The 16,733-nt window shown below is 53.8% G+C and overlaps 1 protein-coding gene and 1 long non-coding RNA gene across 9 annotated transcripts in view; one reads left to right on the forward strand and one right to left on the reverse strand.

Annotated features, from left to right (window-relative positions):
* The window catches only part of Tbc1d2 (TBC1 domain family, member 2), a 45,951-nt gene that overhangs the window by 7,898 nt on the left and 21,320 nt on the right, over window positions 1–16,733 (reverse strand). For 4 of the 7 annotated variants that reach the window (XM_006538047.4, XM_006538046.4, XM_006538050.2 and 1 more), the window contains 5 exons: window positions 16,054–16,253; window positions 8,160–8,534; window positions 3,967–4,077; window positions 2,740–2,921; window positions 1,661–2,137 (listed from right to left, as the gene is read on the reverse strand). In XM_006538047.4, coding sequence (XP_006538110.1) covers window positions 1,661–2,137; window positions 2,740–2,921; window positions 3,967–4,077; window positions 8,160–8,534; window positions 16,054–16,253 — 1,345 coding nt within the window. Of the gene's footprint in view, window positions 1–1,660; window positions 2,138–2,739; window positions 2,922–3,966; window positions 5,108–6,147; window positions 6,173–8,159; window positions 8,535–16,053; window positions 16,254–16,733 lie in introns of those variants that run through there. The other 3 variants (XM_030253640.1, NM_198664.3, XM_006538049.1) reach the window with 3 other exon arrangements.
* Gm42281 lies at window positions 8,924–16,555 on the forward strand. 2 transcript variants are annotated; one of them, XR_881230.2, is made up of 4 exons: window positions 8,924–9,339; window positions 9,470–9,530; window positions 9,858–10,391; window positions 14,774–16,555. It is a non-coding gene; the product is annotated as a predicted gene, 42281 (long non-coding RNA). The 2 variants fall into 2 exon arrangements; XR_881229.2 differs by lacking the exon at window positions 8,924–9,339 and having other exon boundaries at window positions 9,462–9,530.

A 16,733-nucleotide genomic window follows, 5' to 3' on the forward strand; every position in this document is an offset into this window, starting at 1 on the left:
ACTTGTGATTCTCCTGCTCCGGCTTCTTGTGGTGCTAAGATTTTTGGTCTCTGTCACCAGCCTATCTTTACGCCACCTACTCCTGATTTTTGGTCAAGAACTCACTAGCACTCACTGCTTTATTTGCTCTCATGTGTATCTACGTGTTCTTACGTGGGGTTATGTGCACCACGTTTATATACGTGTCCATGAAGGCCAGAAGACCGCATCAGATCCCCTAGAGCTGGAGTTATGGGTGGTTTCAGGCCACCGTATGGCTGCTGGGAACCTGAGCCTTGTCCTCCGACATAGTTTAACTGCTGCCAGACTATGCTGGCTAGAGTTTTGTCAACTGGACATAGCTAGAGTCATTTGGGAAAAAGGAATTTCAAATGAGAAAACACCTACAGGCCAGCTGGGGAAGGCATTTTCTTCGTTAGCATTTGCTGTGGGAGGGCTTGGCCTACTGTGGGTGGGGCCACCTCTGGGCAGGTGGTCCTGGGTGCTGTAAGAAGGTAGGCAGAGCAAGCCATGGGAACAAGCCAGCAAGCACCGGTTCCTCTAGGGCCTCTATACCAGTCCCCGCTGAGGCTGAGTCCTGCCCTGGCTTCCCTGGAGGATGGACTGCAAGCTGTGAGATGAAATTAACTCTTTCCCCCTCAAGCTGCTTTTGGTCATGGTGTTTTATCACAATGATAGAAGCACCAAGACACCATCTCTCTAAGCCCTCTGAAACTTTTTAAAACAATTACATTTATGTGTGACTATGTATGCACGTGCCAAGTGTGCGGAGACCAGAGGACAACTGTGGGGGCTGATTCTCTCCCCCGCCATGTGTGTTCCATCCGGGGTTCGAGCCCAGCCGACCCCTTTACCTTCTGGGCCATCTTACCTGTCCCTTCACAGCTATTCTGAAAGAAGATTCGCACGTGTCCCTTCTGGAATTTAACGTATGTAGAAAGGACTACACAGTCTTGCTGGGTTAGTAAGAGAGGGTGGGCTAACAGATATCGCCTGTCCCAGGCAGCACAGCGATAGATCCCGACAGTCGTGCTGAGAGAGGTCTGGACTGAGCTACGGGGCTGCTGGGAGTTTAACTCACAAATCCCAGAATTACACACACATGCTCAATTTCACTCACATTTAGACTGGAAATAGAAATGCAGAAAGTCTCTGCCCTTGGGACCCATTGAAATATGAGTGAGGGCATTTTGAGCGCTGACTCTGTGCTAGATAAATGCCACGCATCACCTGTTCTGAAGGGAGAGCAGACAGCCTATGTAAAGTCAGCTCGAGGATATGTGTGCTCGAAATAAATTGAGTCAAACTTGCTTTGGGAAATATCGGAGATTATGCAGTTTCTATGGCAATAACCAGGGGACTCCTGAGAGTCCCCCAGTGTTGGAGAGGACGGCCACCTCTACCAATGGAGTGGTTCTATCCTCAACGTGATCCATCTCCCTCTGTTGCTGACCAGAGTCAAACAGACAGTAACCCAGGGAGATCCGCTTTCTGAGCTGATAGCACTCCTGCAAACACGGGGACCGTTCCTAAGACCCGCCAGACATTCTGCAGGAAGTGTGGCAAGCACCAACCCCAAAGGCCTGGGTTCTGAGATAAGAAACGGAGGCACAGGCACGCGGGGAAGAGAGGGCTGTGTTCTCACCTCCGTGGGGCTCACCTGTTCAGGCCTTGGCAGTAGCCAATGGTGGGGTTCTGCCAGGAGAAGGCCAGAAGCACCCGACGGAGCTTGTCAGGGAAACTGGAGGTCGGGCAGGTGAAGTGCTTGTTGGTGGGGAAGGTCCGGTTGAGGTCCAGCTCGATCTGACGAGCCGCAGGATGCTCACATGCCCGGCCCCGGGCTAGAAGCTCTTGGTAGCAGCCGGGAGCCTGCAGGTGCCTGACACGGCGGTGGACCAGCCACCTCCAGACTCGGGGACGGTGCTCTCGGGGCACCCCTGCCCGAAGCAGCTGCTTGAGCTCAGCTGAGGGCGTGAGCTCCGTCAGGGTAGCCCAGCGGTCCCGTAGTGGCCTCTCCACAGCCTCGTGGGCCAGCAGGTGGTGGGAGCGCACCTCCAAGGCCTGGATCTTGGCTAGCAGTTTTAGGTCTTCCATCTCGTAGTCTGGCACCGTCAGGAAGCCATAGTCGTCGTACTCGCTGATGGAAAAAGGACCACGTTAGCACGGCTGTCCCTGGATGGGCTCGCACCCTGGGTGCACTGAGACCACTCCAGAGCCTGGCCTCAGTTTGCTTATCTGTACAGTAGGGAGAACCTCCTGAAGATTCGGAAGATCCCCTCGGTAAACAGAAGAGCCAGGAGAGATGCATTCACTGGCTGCAGTTCACTGTGTGAGCCATCTTAGCCATCCCCAGGGAGCCTGCGAGGTGGGGCTCCTCACCCCAATTACGTGGGTGCTGAATACAGAGAGCAGAGAGGCAAAGTGACTTGCTTAGGGACACAAAGCAAACCTGGAAGACAACTGCCAGTGACCCTGGAGCCCAACAGACACAACTTCCTGCTTGCTGTGCCCAACCAGGGTCTGGCTGCAGGAGGCAGCTTGAGTAATTGTGGGCGCGGTGGCTATGTGGTCTGTGTGCCTCCAACAGGCCTGCCCCCCTCAGCTGTGTGTCCCGCATCCTATGTGCCTGAGCCTGGGGAGCCCACAGCTGTGTAGTGCTGGCATGTGTGGCCAGCGGCACTAGCGACAAGGATCTCACCATTACCGCTCAGCCCCTCCCTGGTTGCCCACTGGGTTCACCTGACGGGGCTCAGCCCCACGCTGTCCGCCTCTCCGGCTTCCCACTGCAGGGCCTCCTGGATCAGCTGCTGCAGCAGCTCAGGGAAGTCACCAGCCTCGGCTCCTGCTGCCTCCTGCAGCCTCCGAAGCCCGGCCAGGTACTTGCTTTCTACCTGGCAGTTCCTGGCTTGCAGGTAGGCGCACTGCGAGAATGGAGCGGCTGGTCAGGCATCTGGGCTGCTTAGGCTACCAGAGCCATGAGCAGCTTTGGGCCCTCCCTATTCTGCTTCCCCTGCCCACCCCTCTCCTGGACCTGCAGATAGAGAAAGGAGGCCATGGCTTACAGCAGGGAAGTGAAAGAGACCCAGGACTAAGGAGGGAGTGGGATCAAAAGGAGGCCAGGGGCAGATGTAACAGGGGTACAAAAACAGGATCCCACTCCCTCCTCGGTCCTGGGTCTCTTTCACTTCCCTGCTGTAAGCCATGACCTCCTTTCTCTATCTGCGGGTCCAGGAGAGGGGTTGGCGGGGGAAGCAGAATTGGAAGGGCCCAAAGCTGTTCGCGGCTTTGGTAGCCTAAACAGGGGTAACGTGGGGTCTCCTCAGGAGTCTGGCAAGGATCAGCCAGCCTCATGTAAAAGCCTTGCCCGGTACTGGGCACAGAGACAGTTCTGCGGGCTCAACCCTCAGGGCTGCCCCTGCTGCCCTCACTGTACTTTCCTCCTTCGGCTTTCGGGGGACCCTCTTCCTCAGCCTGGAGTGTGCCCCTGCACTCCCATCCCTATCTCCACTTCAGTGAACAAGTCAGCCGGCTTTGGGTGAGTCAAGTGTGCCCTCTGGGCCTTGCTTTCTGTCTCTGTGAGACGGAGACAGTGGAATTTTGGCATGACTGTTGGGTCATCTCAGTTCTCATTTTGGCCTCAGAGCTGAAGCTGCCAATGCTACCGTCCTGCCCAGGCACCACCTGCATGTGTCGATGGGCACTTCAATTCAACCCTCTGGGGGAGCCTTTGGCCTTCCTACCCTCCTGGTCTCTCCCTGTCCACCTCTTTCCTCTCACTGAGAACTTCCTGTGTCTTGTTTCCAATGCTTCAGGGATTCTGGAGAGACTCCAGACCGACTTGTATGCCACGTCTACCTTCTGCAAAGCTGCCACAGGAGTGACAGGGCTGAGAGATTAGGGAAGGGGAGGTGGGGCGGCAAGGGGCAGGGAGTGGAGGAACACGGATGTGGCCATTGGCCCCGGTACCTTGGTCAGCAGGGCTTTCTCCTTCTCCGCCACCTTCCTCCAGATCTTGGTGACCTGGTGGATCTCAGAGTTGAGGAAGCGGTTCTGGGTCCGATATGCTTCCATGTCATCCTGGAAAAAGAGCAAGGTGGGTCAGCAGTGGTGCCGCAAACATCCTGCTCTAGGGAAGTCACCCTTAAAGGAGCTACTGCTAAAACTTCCTTCCCGAATGACACAGAGAGGGGGTGTGAAAGACTTCTCCAGCGAGATGTGGTAGGGAGCACCCTAGACCTGGAGTTCAACATGGCTGCCATTGCTGGACCATTCTTAGCCTCTGGTAGTCCAGGCTGGCTTCCAGCGCACTAAGTTGCTGCCGAAGACCTTGAATTCCTCTGCATCCTGCCTCCCCCTCCATCATTCTGGGATATGGCATGGCCTCCCGACCTGCCCTGGATGTTTTTAAATCAGCACACAGCGTCAGGTGTTTGCAGCTGTGTGCATAGCTTCTTGTTAAGCATCACTTTGTACACATGCCTGTGTGATGCTCAAGGGTTTTGCATACTTTTGACCAGAGGACTCAAACCCAGCCTGGGTGGCATCCGAGGACGGGCGCTGCCCACTGCCAGCCCCTTCTTTTTCCTTTCTGTTTGCCTTTCTGGTTTTGTGTGTTTGTTTGGACACGGTCTCATGTATCCCAAGCTGGTCTTGTATCTGCTACACAGCTGAAGCTAGCTTTGAACTCCAGACCCTCCTGCCTCCATCTCCCAAGTGCTAAGACTGAGGCTGTGTGGAGTGGATGCAGTCGTGGACGCAGTCCTGAGCAGAACCACGTCAGGGATGCCAATGCTGAGAGTCATTCTCCCCTGGTGCGGCTGCATATAATGAACCCACGCTACTGGTACATCGGCGCACGCTGGCCAGCCCAGCCTAGCTCCTCTGTGTGTGTCTGTCATTCCTTCCTTCCCGTGTTGTCCCTGTTGGGTCAATCCCAAGGCTGTGCAGGTCTTGGCAATATGCATATTCCACCACGCATGGCTCTCCTTTGCTTTTCTTGAGATGGTCCTATCACGTGTCCCGGGCTGGTTCCTAGTTCCTCCTCCTGCTTCAGCCTCTAGAATAGCTGGGATACACAGGTGTGCACATCCAGTCTGAGTTCCAATAGCTATTTTTTAAAACACAAATGGGAAATTTTCTATAGCTAAGTTCCATATCTGTATCTATATACATGTGTGTGGGCATGAGTGTATATTTTAAAAGATTTAATTATTTTACGCATGAGTGTTCCATCTGCATGTACACCTACATGCCAGAAGAGGGCATCAGATCCCAGTATAGATGGTTGTGAGACACCCACCGCGTGGTTGCTGGGAATTGAACTCAGGACGTTGCTCTTAACTGCCAAGCCATCTCTCTAGCACCTTTTAAAGTATGAAGCTTCGGTGATAAATAGCTCTGAGCTCTCCCCGCACAGTCCAGCACACAGTGGCAGGTGCTGCCTGAGCAGAAGCTGGGTGAGTCACTGGTAGGTCTACATAGAGCTACAGCTGTGGCTTACAGTCTTTGTTTTCCATTGAGAAGAACATTCCAGAAGCCATTCAAGCATACTGCCCGCTTATATCCCCTGAGAACCCAGGCTTTCCTTTCCTACCGGGGAAAAGCCCCAGGTTGTTGATCACTGTGTGTGACTGCCACAGCCCATCTGTTCCCCCAGTCTGCTTGCTGTAACTGATTACGGGGGTTCTTACCCAGCACCTGGGATAAGCCACAAGCACCTAGGTGAGGGCTTAAAGTGCCTGTCAGTCCTGCAGTCCCACTGTGTGCCGTCTGTGGGCGAAGTGTGAAAGTAGCATTGTTCCCATTTTACAGATGAGGAGGCAAGGATCTAATGGTGAACCCCTCAGTGATGCAGCTGGTGTGGGAAGAGAGCAAGGATCCCAACCCGGGAATGTCCAACCCACGGCAGGCATTCAGCAACCAGCACTGCCTGCCCAGGGACATGCAATCCTGCTCCATGCTCCCACCCCGCCCAGGCTGAGCACAGACACTCTGCAGACTTTGAGAATATGGCCACATAGGGGGGCCGTTTCCAGGTCAAAGGGAAAGGCAGGAGGTGCTCAGGCAGGGAGGTGGGTGTGAGCGCCCCCTGGAGCATAGTGGGTGGGAATGGCGGCTGGGCAGCTGCCAATCAGCTTGGTGCCCTACCTTGAGTACTCTCCTTGGCTCAGAACTGTAGGGAGGAAAAAAGAGAGACCTCAGAGAAGAAAAAAAAAGCCACACAGAGTCAGAGCAAAGCAAGAGGACAACATGCAGGAAGAGCCCAGGAGGGGAGAGCCTGCCGCCACCTACGAAGGACCAGACACCACAGACTGTCACAGGAAATGCTTGTATGGGAGGGCCTGAACTACCATGCTGTCTGCTGCTGTGTGATCCGAACCCAGCTCCCCTTGTGGCTCAGCTGTACACGCCGGCTTGGCTAGACTTCCCAGTCTTCCCAGCTTGGTCCCTCACTGTCCCAGATAGGACTTTCTGTCGTCTGGGCTGCCCTCAAACGATGTTGAGGATGGCCTTGAATTCCTAAGCCTCCTGCCTCCACTTCCCTCCTAGGTACAAGGGTTGTGAGCCTAGTTACGAACTAAGACACACTTAGTCCATGCAGCTCTGTCAGGCCTCTGTTCTGGGCTCAGGAGCAGGATCCACAAGCATAAGATTGCAGGATGGCGAGACTCCTCCCAGTGGACCTCAGTGATAAACGATCTTCCTGCAAATGTGAATGAGGGGCACACTCTGGCTCCTAGGCTAGGCAAGATAACAAGTGGCTCTTGGTACTCCAGAGCCACTTGGGTGATCTATGTCTCAGCACCATGCTGATCTATTGGGTCTAAAACCATGGACACCCAGGAGGAAGGAGACAAGGAGAACCAGGGCATATAGGGCAACAAGAATCATCCCCACCGTCACGCCCTACAGGCTAACAGTCATCCTGCCCCTGCTAGTTTGGGGTACGGATCTCATGTCCCCCTCCTTCATTCTAAGGATTATTCAGTCTCGGGAAGAGTTAGGCCACTTCCCACAGAGGAGAGAGGACTTGACCAAAGCCAATCAGCTGGCAAGGTGCAGAGTACAGGAATCAGCCCCAGGGCAAGCTTACTTCACAGGGTGGGCAGTGGCCACGCTTGACACCCACCCCTGCTTCTCCCAGAAGCCTCTCCTCTCTCCCTCCCTCCCATCACCCAGCAGTTCTTTGGTCCTAGTTATAAAACATGGGAGGCCATGGGAGGTAGTGTTTGGGACCAGACCGGCTCTGGCTCTGTGTGCTGTCCTTAGAGACAGCGAGGTCAAGAGCACCCATTCTTAGCCTCAGGCAGGCTGCTGCCTGGGTCGCTCCTTACAGAGACCCTGCAGCTCACAACAGGCATCATACTCAAATGAAGTCCCCAGCCCTCCAGTCATGGTTGGTCCCTGTGAGTTGGGGGTGGCCTGAGGAGAGAGATGAGGACTGAGAAGGGAAGCAGAGCGAGGCAGAGAAGGAGTCACAGAGAGACTGGGAGAGCCTCTGTGCATAGCGGATAGAGCAGTCACAGACCTGAGCTCCAGCCCAGCCCTGCTCCCACCTCTGCACCAGCTGTTGGGCAAGCATCTTTACTCCTGGCGCTTGAAGCTGGAAAGTGGGAAGCCCCCATCTGTCAGCCCCTGCCTTACAGGGCTGGCCCAGGCCAGAGTGAGCTGACTGAGCAAACTCTGAAGACAGTCCTGGCTTGTGGGGAGCCTTCAGTGGTGCCTACTGCCCTTGCCTTGGGCCAGTCACAGCCAGCACAGGTCACTTGTTCTACGTGTGAGACTGAGCTGAGGGCAGCCTGGGAGCCTTGGGCAGCCTGGGTAGCAGAGTGGCACTGAAGGGAGCTGTGCAACCAGGCTGCAGACTGGGCTATGCTTGGGCTCCTTCCGGTCTGAATTGATAAGCTGGCAGCCTGTTCGTTTTTCATACAGCATAAAAGGTCACGTTGCATTGGGTCTGCACAAGCAGAGGGATGGAAGAGGAATTTTCCTCTTGTTACCTAGTTCTGGTTTGGATGTCCCAGAATGAGGGGCGACTTCTGCCCCGACTAGAAGTCCACTCATGGCACCCTCCCCAGAACTGAGAAGAGCATGTTGGGTGGAGAGAGGGGCCTATCTTGAAGCATGCTGTACGAGGGCGGGGCGATAGGGGGCGCTACCTTCAGATGCTCCATCCTCTCCTGCTGGCTCAGGAAGTCGCCGTTGGTAGCGTCGGCGGGCTGGGCAAGGTCCTCCGTGAGCTTCTGGGTGAGCTTGCAGATGACCTGTTGCTTGGCATGGTTCTTATCCATGAGCAGCTGCACGTGCTGCTGGAGCGCCTGCACCTGCTGCTCCCGCAGGCCGGCCTCATGCGCCAGGCGCTCGCGGCCCTGCTCCAGAGCCTCCACCCTCTGGTTCAGCTCAGCGATCTGCCGCACCTTGTGCCGGACCAGCTCCAACCGGTCTCTGTCCTCGGTGGCTGCCAGGTAGGCACTGGAGGCTCGCTTCTCCTGCTGGGCAGCCTCCAGGGCCTTGTGTAGGATGATCACCAGCTCCTGGGTGGGAAGGGAGCAGCCGTGAGCGCTAGGAAGGCACGACTGACCGCATACTATCTCAGAACTCTTGACATGTCCAGGGGCATCCCTGGGCATCTTCGCCCAGCACTCCTTTCTGACTTCCTGGTCCAACCCGAGGGGTAGCTAAGCACAGGCTAACTGGCACAACAAATAAGAAAAACAAAACAACGAAACCCCTCACATCCCAGCAAGTTCTGCCTTAATATGGATGAGCAGATGTGGGCAGCATCTGGGTCATCCGAGACAGCGAGACACATGCTTCCTGGGTCCTGTTCCCTTTTCTTCTGGCTGAGAAGTGACTGGAAGGAAGAGGAGAGTTACCCAGGCCCCAAAGCTGAGGTTCATGCTGAGTATCACGGAGCCGCCCACCTTCACCAGCTCAGACTTGCTTGCTGTTATCTGGATTCCACAGTGCAAGAGAAAATGCAGATTCTACGGGTTATAGCACTATGAGGCTTCTCTGTTATGGGAGCTGAACCCACACTCCGACTTACACATGTCTACTTTGGAGAAGAACAAACTGAAGCCCAGGAGAGGAGAGTTCAGCCCCAAGGCACCAGACCCCAGAACCTGAGCTTAGTTAATGGGACTGGGGGGACTGGGGTGCACATGTGTGGCATGGGGGTATGCCTCTTGCCTCTCCTCTGAGACAGACATCGCTAAAGACTCTGGCATCCCTTCTTGCCATGGTAGTTCAAGCTCTAGAATCCTCAAGATGGCATCTGTGATGGTTAGAGTTACCATGGAAACAGATATCTGGGCATGCCTGTGAACCAGTTTCTAGGTTAGAGGTTAACTGAGGTGGGGAGACTCGATTGAAATGTGGGAGACACCATTCTGTGGGCTGGGGTTGTGGACGGAGAAAAAGGGGGGGGGGAGAGCTGGGCGTGCATTCATCTCTCTCCGCTTCCCAGTATGAATGCCAGGTGATGAGCTACCTTAAGATCCTCCTGCCGGGACTTCTCTGCATCGACGGTATGTAACTTTGAACTGTGCCTCAAAATAACCCTTCCGTCTGTCTGTCTGCCTGCCTGCCTGCCTGTCGGTCTGTCTGTCTTTCTTTCTTTCTTTCTTTAAAAAAGATTTATTTATTTATTTATTTATTTAGTGTATGTGAGTACACCATTGCTGTCTTCAGACACACCAGAAGAGGGCATCAGATCTCATTACAGATGGTTGTGAGCCATCATGTGGTTGCTGGGATTTGAACTCAGGACCTCTGGAAGAGCAGTCGGTGCTCTTAACCACTGAGCCACTTCTCCAGGCCAACCCTTCTTTCTTTAAGGTGCTTTTTTTTTCAAGTTTTGTTGCAGTAACTGGAAAAGTAAGGAATACAGCATCTAAACAGCCGCGCCCAAGCAAGCTGAGCCGGGACTGGAGGAGAGATCCAGGCCACCCACCAAGCAAACTCAATCTCTCTGTGTGTCGCCTTCAGCCCAGCAGTGAGAAACACTGCTGGCAAGACCAGCCCAGGAAGCAAGTGCTGGATGGCTAGGACACAGCCTGGCCTTTCCTCCTCTGACCTCAGGTCTGCAGTGCTTCACGGTGCCTGAGGTCTCTAACTTCCCAGGACCCAGGCCTGCCAGGCCCAAGGAAGGGGATGAATAGATCCAGGGCCAGGATCGGAGCTTCAGGAGCCAGGTAGCCCAGCAGCTCGGTGCAGGGAGGCCCCACAGACCACTGTTCTGACCCCGCTTGTGTACTTGGAATACACAGTCTCTTAATGAGAGACCTTAACTGTGTCCACGCTGCAGCGTCCCAGTCGGTAGATTGGCTGGATGGAACTAATCATGATTCCATGTGGGAGATCTGCCGGAGACCATGCCTGAGCGGCTGGTAAGACACTTTGGATCTACTGACAAATCTCTAGCTCTGGACTGTTTTAAGGGCAGGACTTTACTATTAGCTCAGGCTGACCTCAAACTCGTGAGCCTCCTGCCTCAGGCTTCCAAGTTCAAGAATTAATCCCACACCATCATGCCAGGTGTTGTTGACCAGAAAAGAATGACAGCTCCCACTTCTGAGGACTACAAAGACTGGGAGTAAAGACTGACCACTGTAGGGGGATGGCTGGTCTTGAGAGAGGGGCAGACAGGTTTGGTGGGGCACGGTGGCTTCTGCCTGGGGACAGCATGGTAAAACAATTCATACAGCCTTGAGGAATGAAGAGGGTCAGAGGTGGTCAGCAGCCGGTGAGAGGTGAGGGTGGGGTGGCCTTTCCGGGCCAGGTCCCCAAAGAAAGCCCAAAGACAGCCTGAGCAAAGGTCTGGGGGAGAGGGGCAGAAAGGGCAGGTTTGGAGCCTCATGGGTGTGGCCAGCAGGTGGGGCGTGGACACGATTGCACACCAGACCACTATGTCTGGAATGTTCCACAGTGGAGAAACAGCTTCCTGGGGCTCTAGTGAGAGGTTAACACTCCTGTGGCTCCAGGGTCTAGCTGAGCCTTGGAGATGGCCCTGGGTCACTGCCGGGTGAAACAGGCACAGACACCATAGCTGAGTCTTGCTCTGACCCAGAAGCCCATAAGTATCTTCCTCTGCTTCAGAGGGGTCTGGGAGCCAACTCATTGCAGCCAGTGAAGTCCTTCCTTCACTCGGTTCCTGGCATCTCCAATCAGGCTTCCAGCCAGGAACCCCAATGACCACCCACCCCACCCTCACCCCAGAAGACATGCTTGGGAGAAAGGAGACTGTGACGTGGAGGTGGCCTCACAGGAAGCTCAGAGATACGGGAAACCTGGAGGCCAGAAAGACCCCGTGGACCTTCTGCCCAGCCACCGGGCTGTCACCTGGAGACTGAAGCCCAGGGAGAAGCTAAGACTAAAGAGTCAGTGGGCTGGAGCAGAGGGCCCCCGAGTCCCAGTTCCAGAGCCCTGGCTTCTCATGTAGCCTCCAGAATTTGCTGTGTGAGTAAGGATGGCCTTGACCATCTGGCCATCCTGCCTTCTCCTCCTGATGCTGGGATTACAAGGGTGTGTGTCACAGTATACCTCTACTCTCTACTGGCATGGGCTCCACCCCAGCCTAACATCACAGTTCTGAAGTTAGTAGCACCCACATGTCAGGAACACAAGGATGGACACAGCAAAATTCCCTGCACCCTGGGCTCCTGTGGAGGAACAGCTGGGTGGTTCTCAGTTTCCACGGTCATAAGCAATGCCTGAGGACCAATTCCAGGAAGCAGAAGATCTGGTGTCTCAGCTCAGTGTTGTCTGGGCTATCCCAGATTTCCAGACCTGGTCATGAGTTGTTTTATTTTCCTTTTTTTTTTTTTGAGATTTATTTTTATTTATTTAATGTATATGAGTGTTCTGTTTGTACATCTGCATGCCAGAAAAGGACATCAGATCCCATTACAGATGGTTGTGAGCCACCATGTGGTTGCTGGGAATTGAACTCAGGACCTCTGTGCTCTTAACTGTTGAGCCATCTCTCCAGCCCCCTTATTTTCCTTTTTAAAAGCCAATATGTCACCCTTTTAAATCAGCCTTTATTTTGCTGATTTATGTGCATCCATATGTGCATGGCCACGTGAAGTTCAGGACAGCGGCTGGGAGTTAACATAGGCCTCACTCTGTTTTATATATTGATTTGTGGTCCCACTGGAAGCTATTTAGAGGGAAAAGGAGGAGACAGTTCTTGGGCCACTGGGGCCTTTGAGAGGTGTGTAGCATCAGATAGGGTCATAAGGATGGAGTCCCTACCACTGGATCCTGTTGGTGAAGAGGAAAGCCAGAACACAAGCACCCGTGCACGCACACACACACACAGGCAGGAACACTCTGTGACACCATGTAATGCCCTGAATCGCCTAAGAACTCTGTCAGTAAGGCCGTCCCAGGTGTGGTTCTTCAGCCTTAAAGCTCATGGTGGTAGGGTGCTGGCCTAACATAAGCCAAGTGTGGTCGTGTGCACCCCAGCAATCAGTGAGACCCCAAAACACAGCAAACCTTTTCTTCATAAAGCAGCCTGCCAGAGGCACATTCCCACAGTCACAAATAACAGGCTAACAGATCTAAGGAGGGAGGGTCTAACAGGGTGCTTTCAGGCTGGCCACTTCACAGTGCTCGCTTTCTCAGAAATTAGAAGGTGATAAAGACCTCAGGTCCAGGCAGAGTGGCCTCAAGAATTTAAAAAGTGTCAAAAGCTTTTCCTCAAGTTGTGTCAGCCAAGCTGCCTCCCAGCCCTCCTCCCAAGTCAGGGCCAAGTCCTGTCTGAAGACAGGCACTCTCAAGTTCTGAATAGTTTTGGGGAAGGTGATTGCAGGATTGTCCCCACCAAGTTTCCTAAACAAACAACCAAGACATCCCGAGTGAGTCTACATGGCCCCACTGGGGTCCGACTTTCCCAGCACCTGACAGATGGCCACCGACAGCCAACAGTCAGCCATCTGCCAGGTCAGACAGCTTTCAAACTGGGTGTGACTATCAGCTCAGGGGCCTGAGGCACCTAGCCAACCCGCCACCTGGTGCTGTCTCCTGGAGTCTAAACCAACCTCTGTAGGTCCAGCGATGGGGTTGGCGAGATGGCTAGTGACTTAATGGTTATCAGTCCCCAGTGGGCTCATTGAGAGTGCGCTCATGGTTTCCGAGGTCAGTCCTGGCACTTGTGTGTGATGTTACGCCATGAGATCGGGGAGGAGAGGAGGTGGCCCTGGCTCTGGATAGCATCCCAGGCTTGCAGCATCAGGCCTCAGGCAAGTCACCACCTCTCAGCCCCAGTGAAAGGACTGAGTGGCGGTGGTGGCTACCACAGTAAGCTCTGTGGCAGGTAGATCAGACTCCAAGCCCATGTTTGACCCCTGGGACACTTGGGTCTGGAGAGCTCTCAGACCCTCAGACCTTCAGTTTCCTGTTCAGGAAGGGAGGGTGACATCTGTGGTAAGAACTACAGCTGATGCTCACACCATCCTGTGTGCGCTGGGGCCATGACATGTTAACATGACGGTTAGCATACTCTATGTTCTCTTCCCCAAAGGTCGGCAGCGTCTTTGGGGCCAAGGGTTTAGTTCCCAGTATGCTTTCCACAGCAAAAAACTGTGGCACAAATTCTCACAGGGCCACTGAATCCACTGGTGTTCGTCTACTGCAGGGGTTCTCAGCCTTCCTAATGTGGCAACCCTTTAATACAGTTCTTCGTGGTGTGGGGACACCCAACCATAAAATTATTTTAGTTGCTACTTCATAACTGTAATTTTGCCATTGTTACAAGTCATAATGTAAATATCTGTGTTTCTGATGGTGTTAGGTCACCCCCAAAGGGGTCATGACCTCCAGGTTGAGAACCACTGACCTACATGGTTAGCTGAACTAAGATACATTGCCATTTTCTCCTGAAGCTAGCTAGTACCCTTTCCTACCCAGGAAAGCATCTCATGGGTGTTGCTCCTGGGAGTACATGCCCCACCCCAGCCTTGGTCCTGTGCAGCAAGGGCCAGAGAAGGAAGCAGGAAGGGGCTCAGGCAACTGGAGCTCAGGCACCAGCTTCCGTCTTCCTCACATCACTGCTAGGCCAGGAACGCACTTCCTGGAAGCTGACAGAATCACTCGACCATCTCCTCAGAGCCCCGGGGAGGGAGCCTGCTCGGTGTAAGGCAGGAGGAACCGACACTTAGGGCTGGGGTTACCAAGGCCATACATGCAGCTGTGGTGCATTGTGGGTTGCCAAGTTCAGACCTGGGCTTCTCCAGAAAGAATGGCCGTAAGTGCATTTACTATGAGGAGTTGGGCTGGGAGGTTAGCAGACGCATCACAGTCAGAATGTAGGCCTGTCTGCTCTGGGAGTTGGGCTAGCCTGCCATGCACGCATGAGACAGTGAAGTGCACTCGTACTAGAAGTCAGAGGCTAGACCACAAACCCTTTCTCCCTGCCATCTTTCTCAACAAAGAGAAGGTTTCCTGGAAAGTTACCCAGTAAAAAAATCCACATTTTGAAAGGCCCAAACAACTTCCTCATGGCCTTCTCTGTTTGAATGGGGTATTTCCTGGCAATCCCTGCAGGCCTCTAAGAGTCTTGCCTTCATTTATGGAAGAAAGGCAGGGAGTCTCCAGAGGTTCACAGATCTCCAAGGGCCTCCTGAGCACCTCTGACCATTTGTTATCCCTTGGAAAGAAAGGCTGGGTTAGGGGGTGAGCTACCCATGTGTCTACAAAGAAGGGACATGTGGCAACAGGGCAGGAAGTCTGTACAATCTGGGTTTCTTTTCCATTTTCTTCCAAGCTTGGGTTAGAGGCTTCAGCGATATGAATCCAGGGATCCGAAGCCATTACAGTCAACTGAATATCTTCTAGTGACAAGGACAAGAGGAAAAAGACAGATCCCTGGGCTCAAGGAAGACGTGAACTCCCACATCACTGCTATGTCCCCACACTGGATGTCACATGCAGCAAGTGTTCATTTACCCTGCAGCTGCCTCTGCTATGCAATGCATGCCTCGTTTGGGCTGAGCCTGTGACCTTTACTCTGTTCTTTTCCAACACCAGCACACTGCATGCATGCGGGCCTGAGGTAAAGACACATGAAGGAAAGAAACCTTGCCAATCGCCATCTACCTCACTAACTGTAACCCCTGGCCTGCTGTGAGGGTCCAGGTTAGAAAGGCAGAGAGTGCTCTTCTCAACTGCCTTCTCTCCACACAGGGCTGAAATCACAGGGAATGAAGACTCAGCTATGGAGACTGCATGGGGGACAGAGACTCGGCTATATGGAGCACATGCCCCACCCCAGCCTGGGTCCTGTGCAGCAAGGGTCAGAGAAGGAAGCAGGATGGGGCACAGGCAGCTGGAGCTCCGTCTTCCTCACGAGGGAAAGGAGCCCACCAGTGCCTCACTCAGGCTTCACGGTAACAGCTGTGAGACCTTCGCTGTCCTTATGCTAGAGAGAGGCACCTGCCAAGGCTGCAGCTCTCCCACACCTCAGCCACTGATGTTCGCCGCAGCACAGGAGAGCCTTCCCCAGAACCAAACCCTGCTCTGAGGTGAAGGAAGCCTTCTGAACACCTCAATGCCCTTTATTTTCCACAGTGGCTACACATCTCCCTCTACAACTGCTACAGTGAACTTCCGTATGGAAACAAAATCTCCTTTCCTGTCACTGTTCTCTGCCGCACCCTGCCAGTGCTGTCCTCAGGGATCTGCACACAGTCAGAAGGTACGGCCATTCTCCCCGCGCACTGGAGACCCCTCCCAAGACCCTGCATCGAAACAGCACCCCGAGACACAGCCTTTCCTCCATGATGGGTCAGACCACCCAAGTCCAAGAGGCATCCAAGACTCAATTATTGAAGTAGGTCACCCACACCTTTGGTGGCCTCCTAACACCTGGTTTGTGACAGTATGCTTCTGAGTTACTGATAACGAGGCACTTCTGGCCTCTACAGTTGTCCTTTGAAGACCACAAACTAGCTGTGCTGGGTTGGGTTGAGGCACTGCACAGAGCTACCGGCAAGGCTCAGAGGCCACGGGGCACAGTGGGGCTCCCGGAAACGGGCTGGGGCTTACCTTCTGTGACTTGAGCTCTTTGGTGAGCATCAGCACCTGCTGCTCCAAGGCCGCCACCTTCTCCTGGGCTGTGCGGCTCCGAGCCAGTCCATCGGAAAAGAATGGGAAGGTGTTGCTTTGCCGCTTGGGTTTCTGCGTGGGACCTGAGGGCACAGAGGACCTGGGTGCAGACTTGGCAGGATCCTCTGGCTCTTTTTCTGCTTGAGGAGAGAAACGCGGACGTCAGGATGGGCAGACCTACTGGTGCCTTATCCATATCTTCAGGCAACAGCGTCTTTCTGCAGTTTCCTCGTGAACTGGAAAGGGGGCAATACACTTTGCTTATTTATGAATGCTTACTAGGGATTCTGCGGGAAAGATGGCATTCTGGGGACAGATGGCAGTGACAGCCACATAATAGTGTGAATGCACTCAATGCCACTGGATGGTGTAATGGGAAGTGATAAAATGGTAAATTTTGTTATGTACATGTATTTTACTACAATAAAACATTCTAACCCGGTGGTGCACGCCTGCATTCCAGCACAGGAGGGAGGGGTAGAAGATTGTAAATTCAAGGTCACTCTCGGCTCCAGCATGTTAGAGGTCTGGGATACACGAGACTCTGTCTCATCGGGGAAACCAACCGAATCCTTACTCTTTACCTCTGGAGCCTGAGGAGGGAGGGGAGCCTCGTGAGA

Source organism: Mus musculus, chromosome 4, assembly GCF_000001635.26.
Source record: "Mus musculus strain C57BL/6J chromosome 4, GRCm38.p6 C57BL/6J".
NCBI lineage: Eukaryota > Metazoa > Chordata > Mammalia > Rodentia > Muridae > Mus > Mus musculus.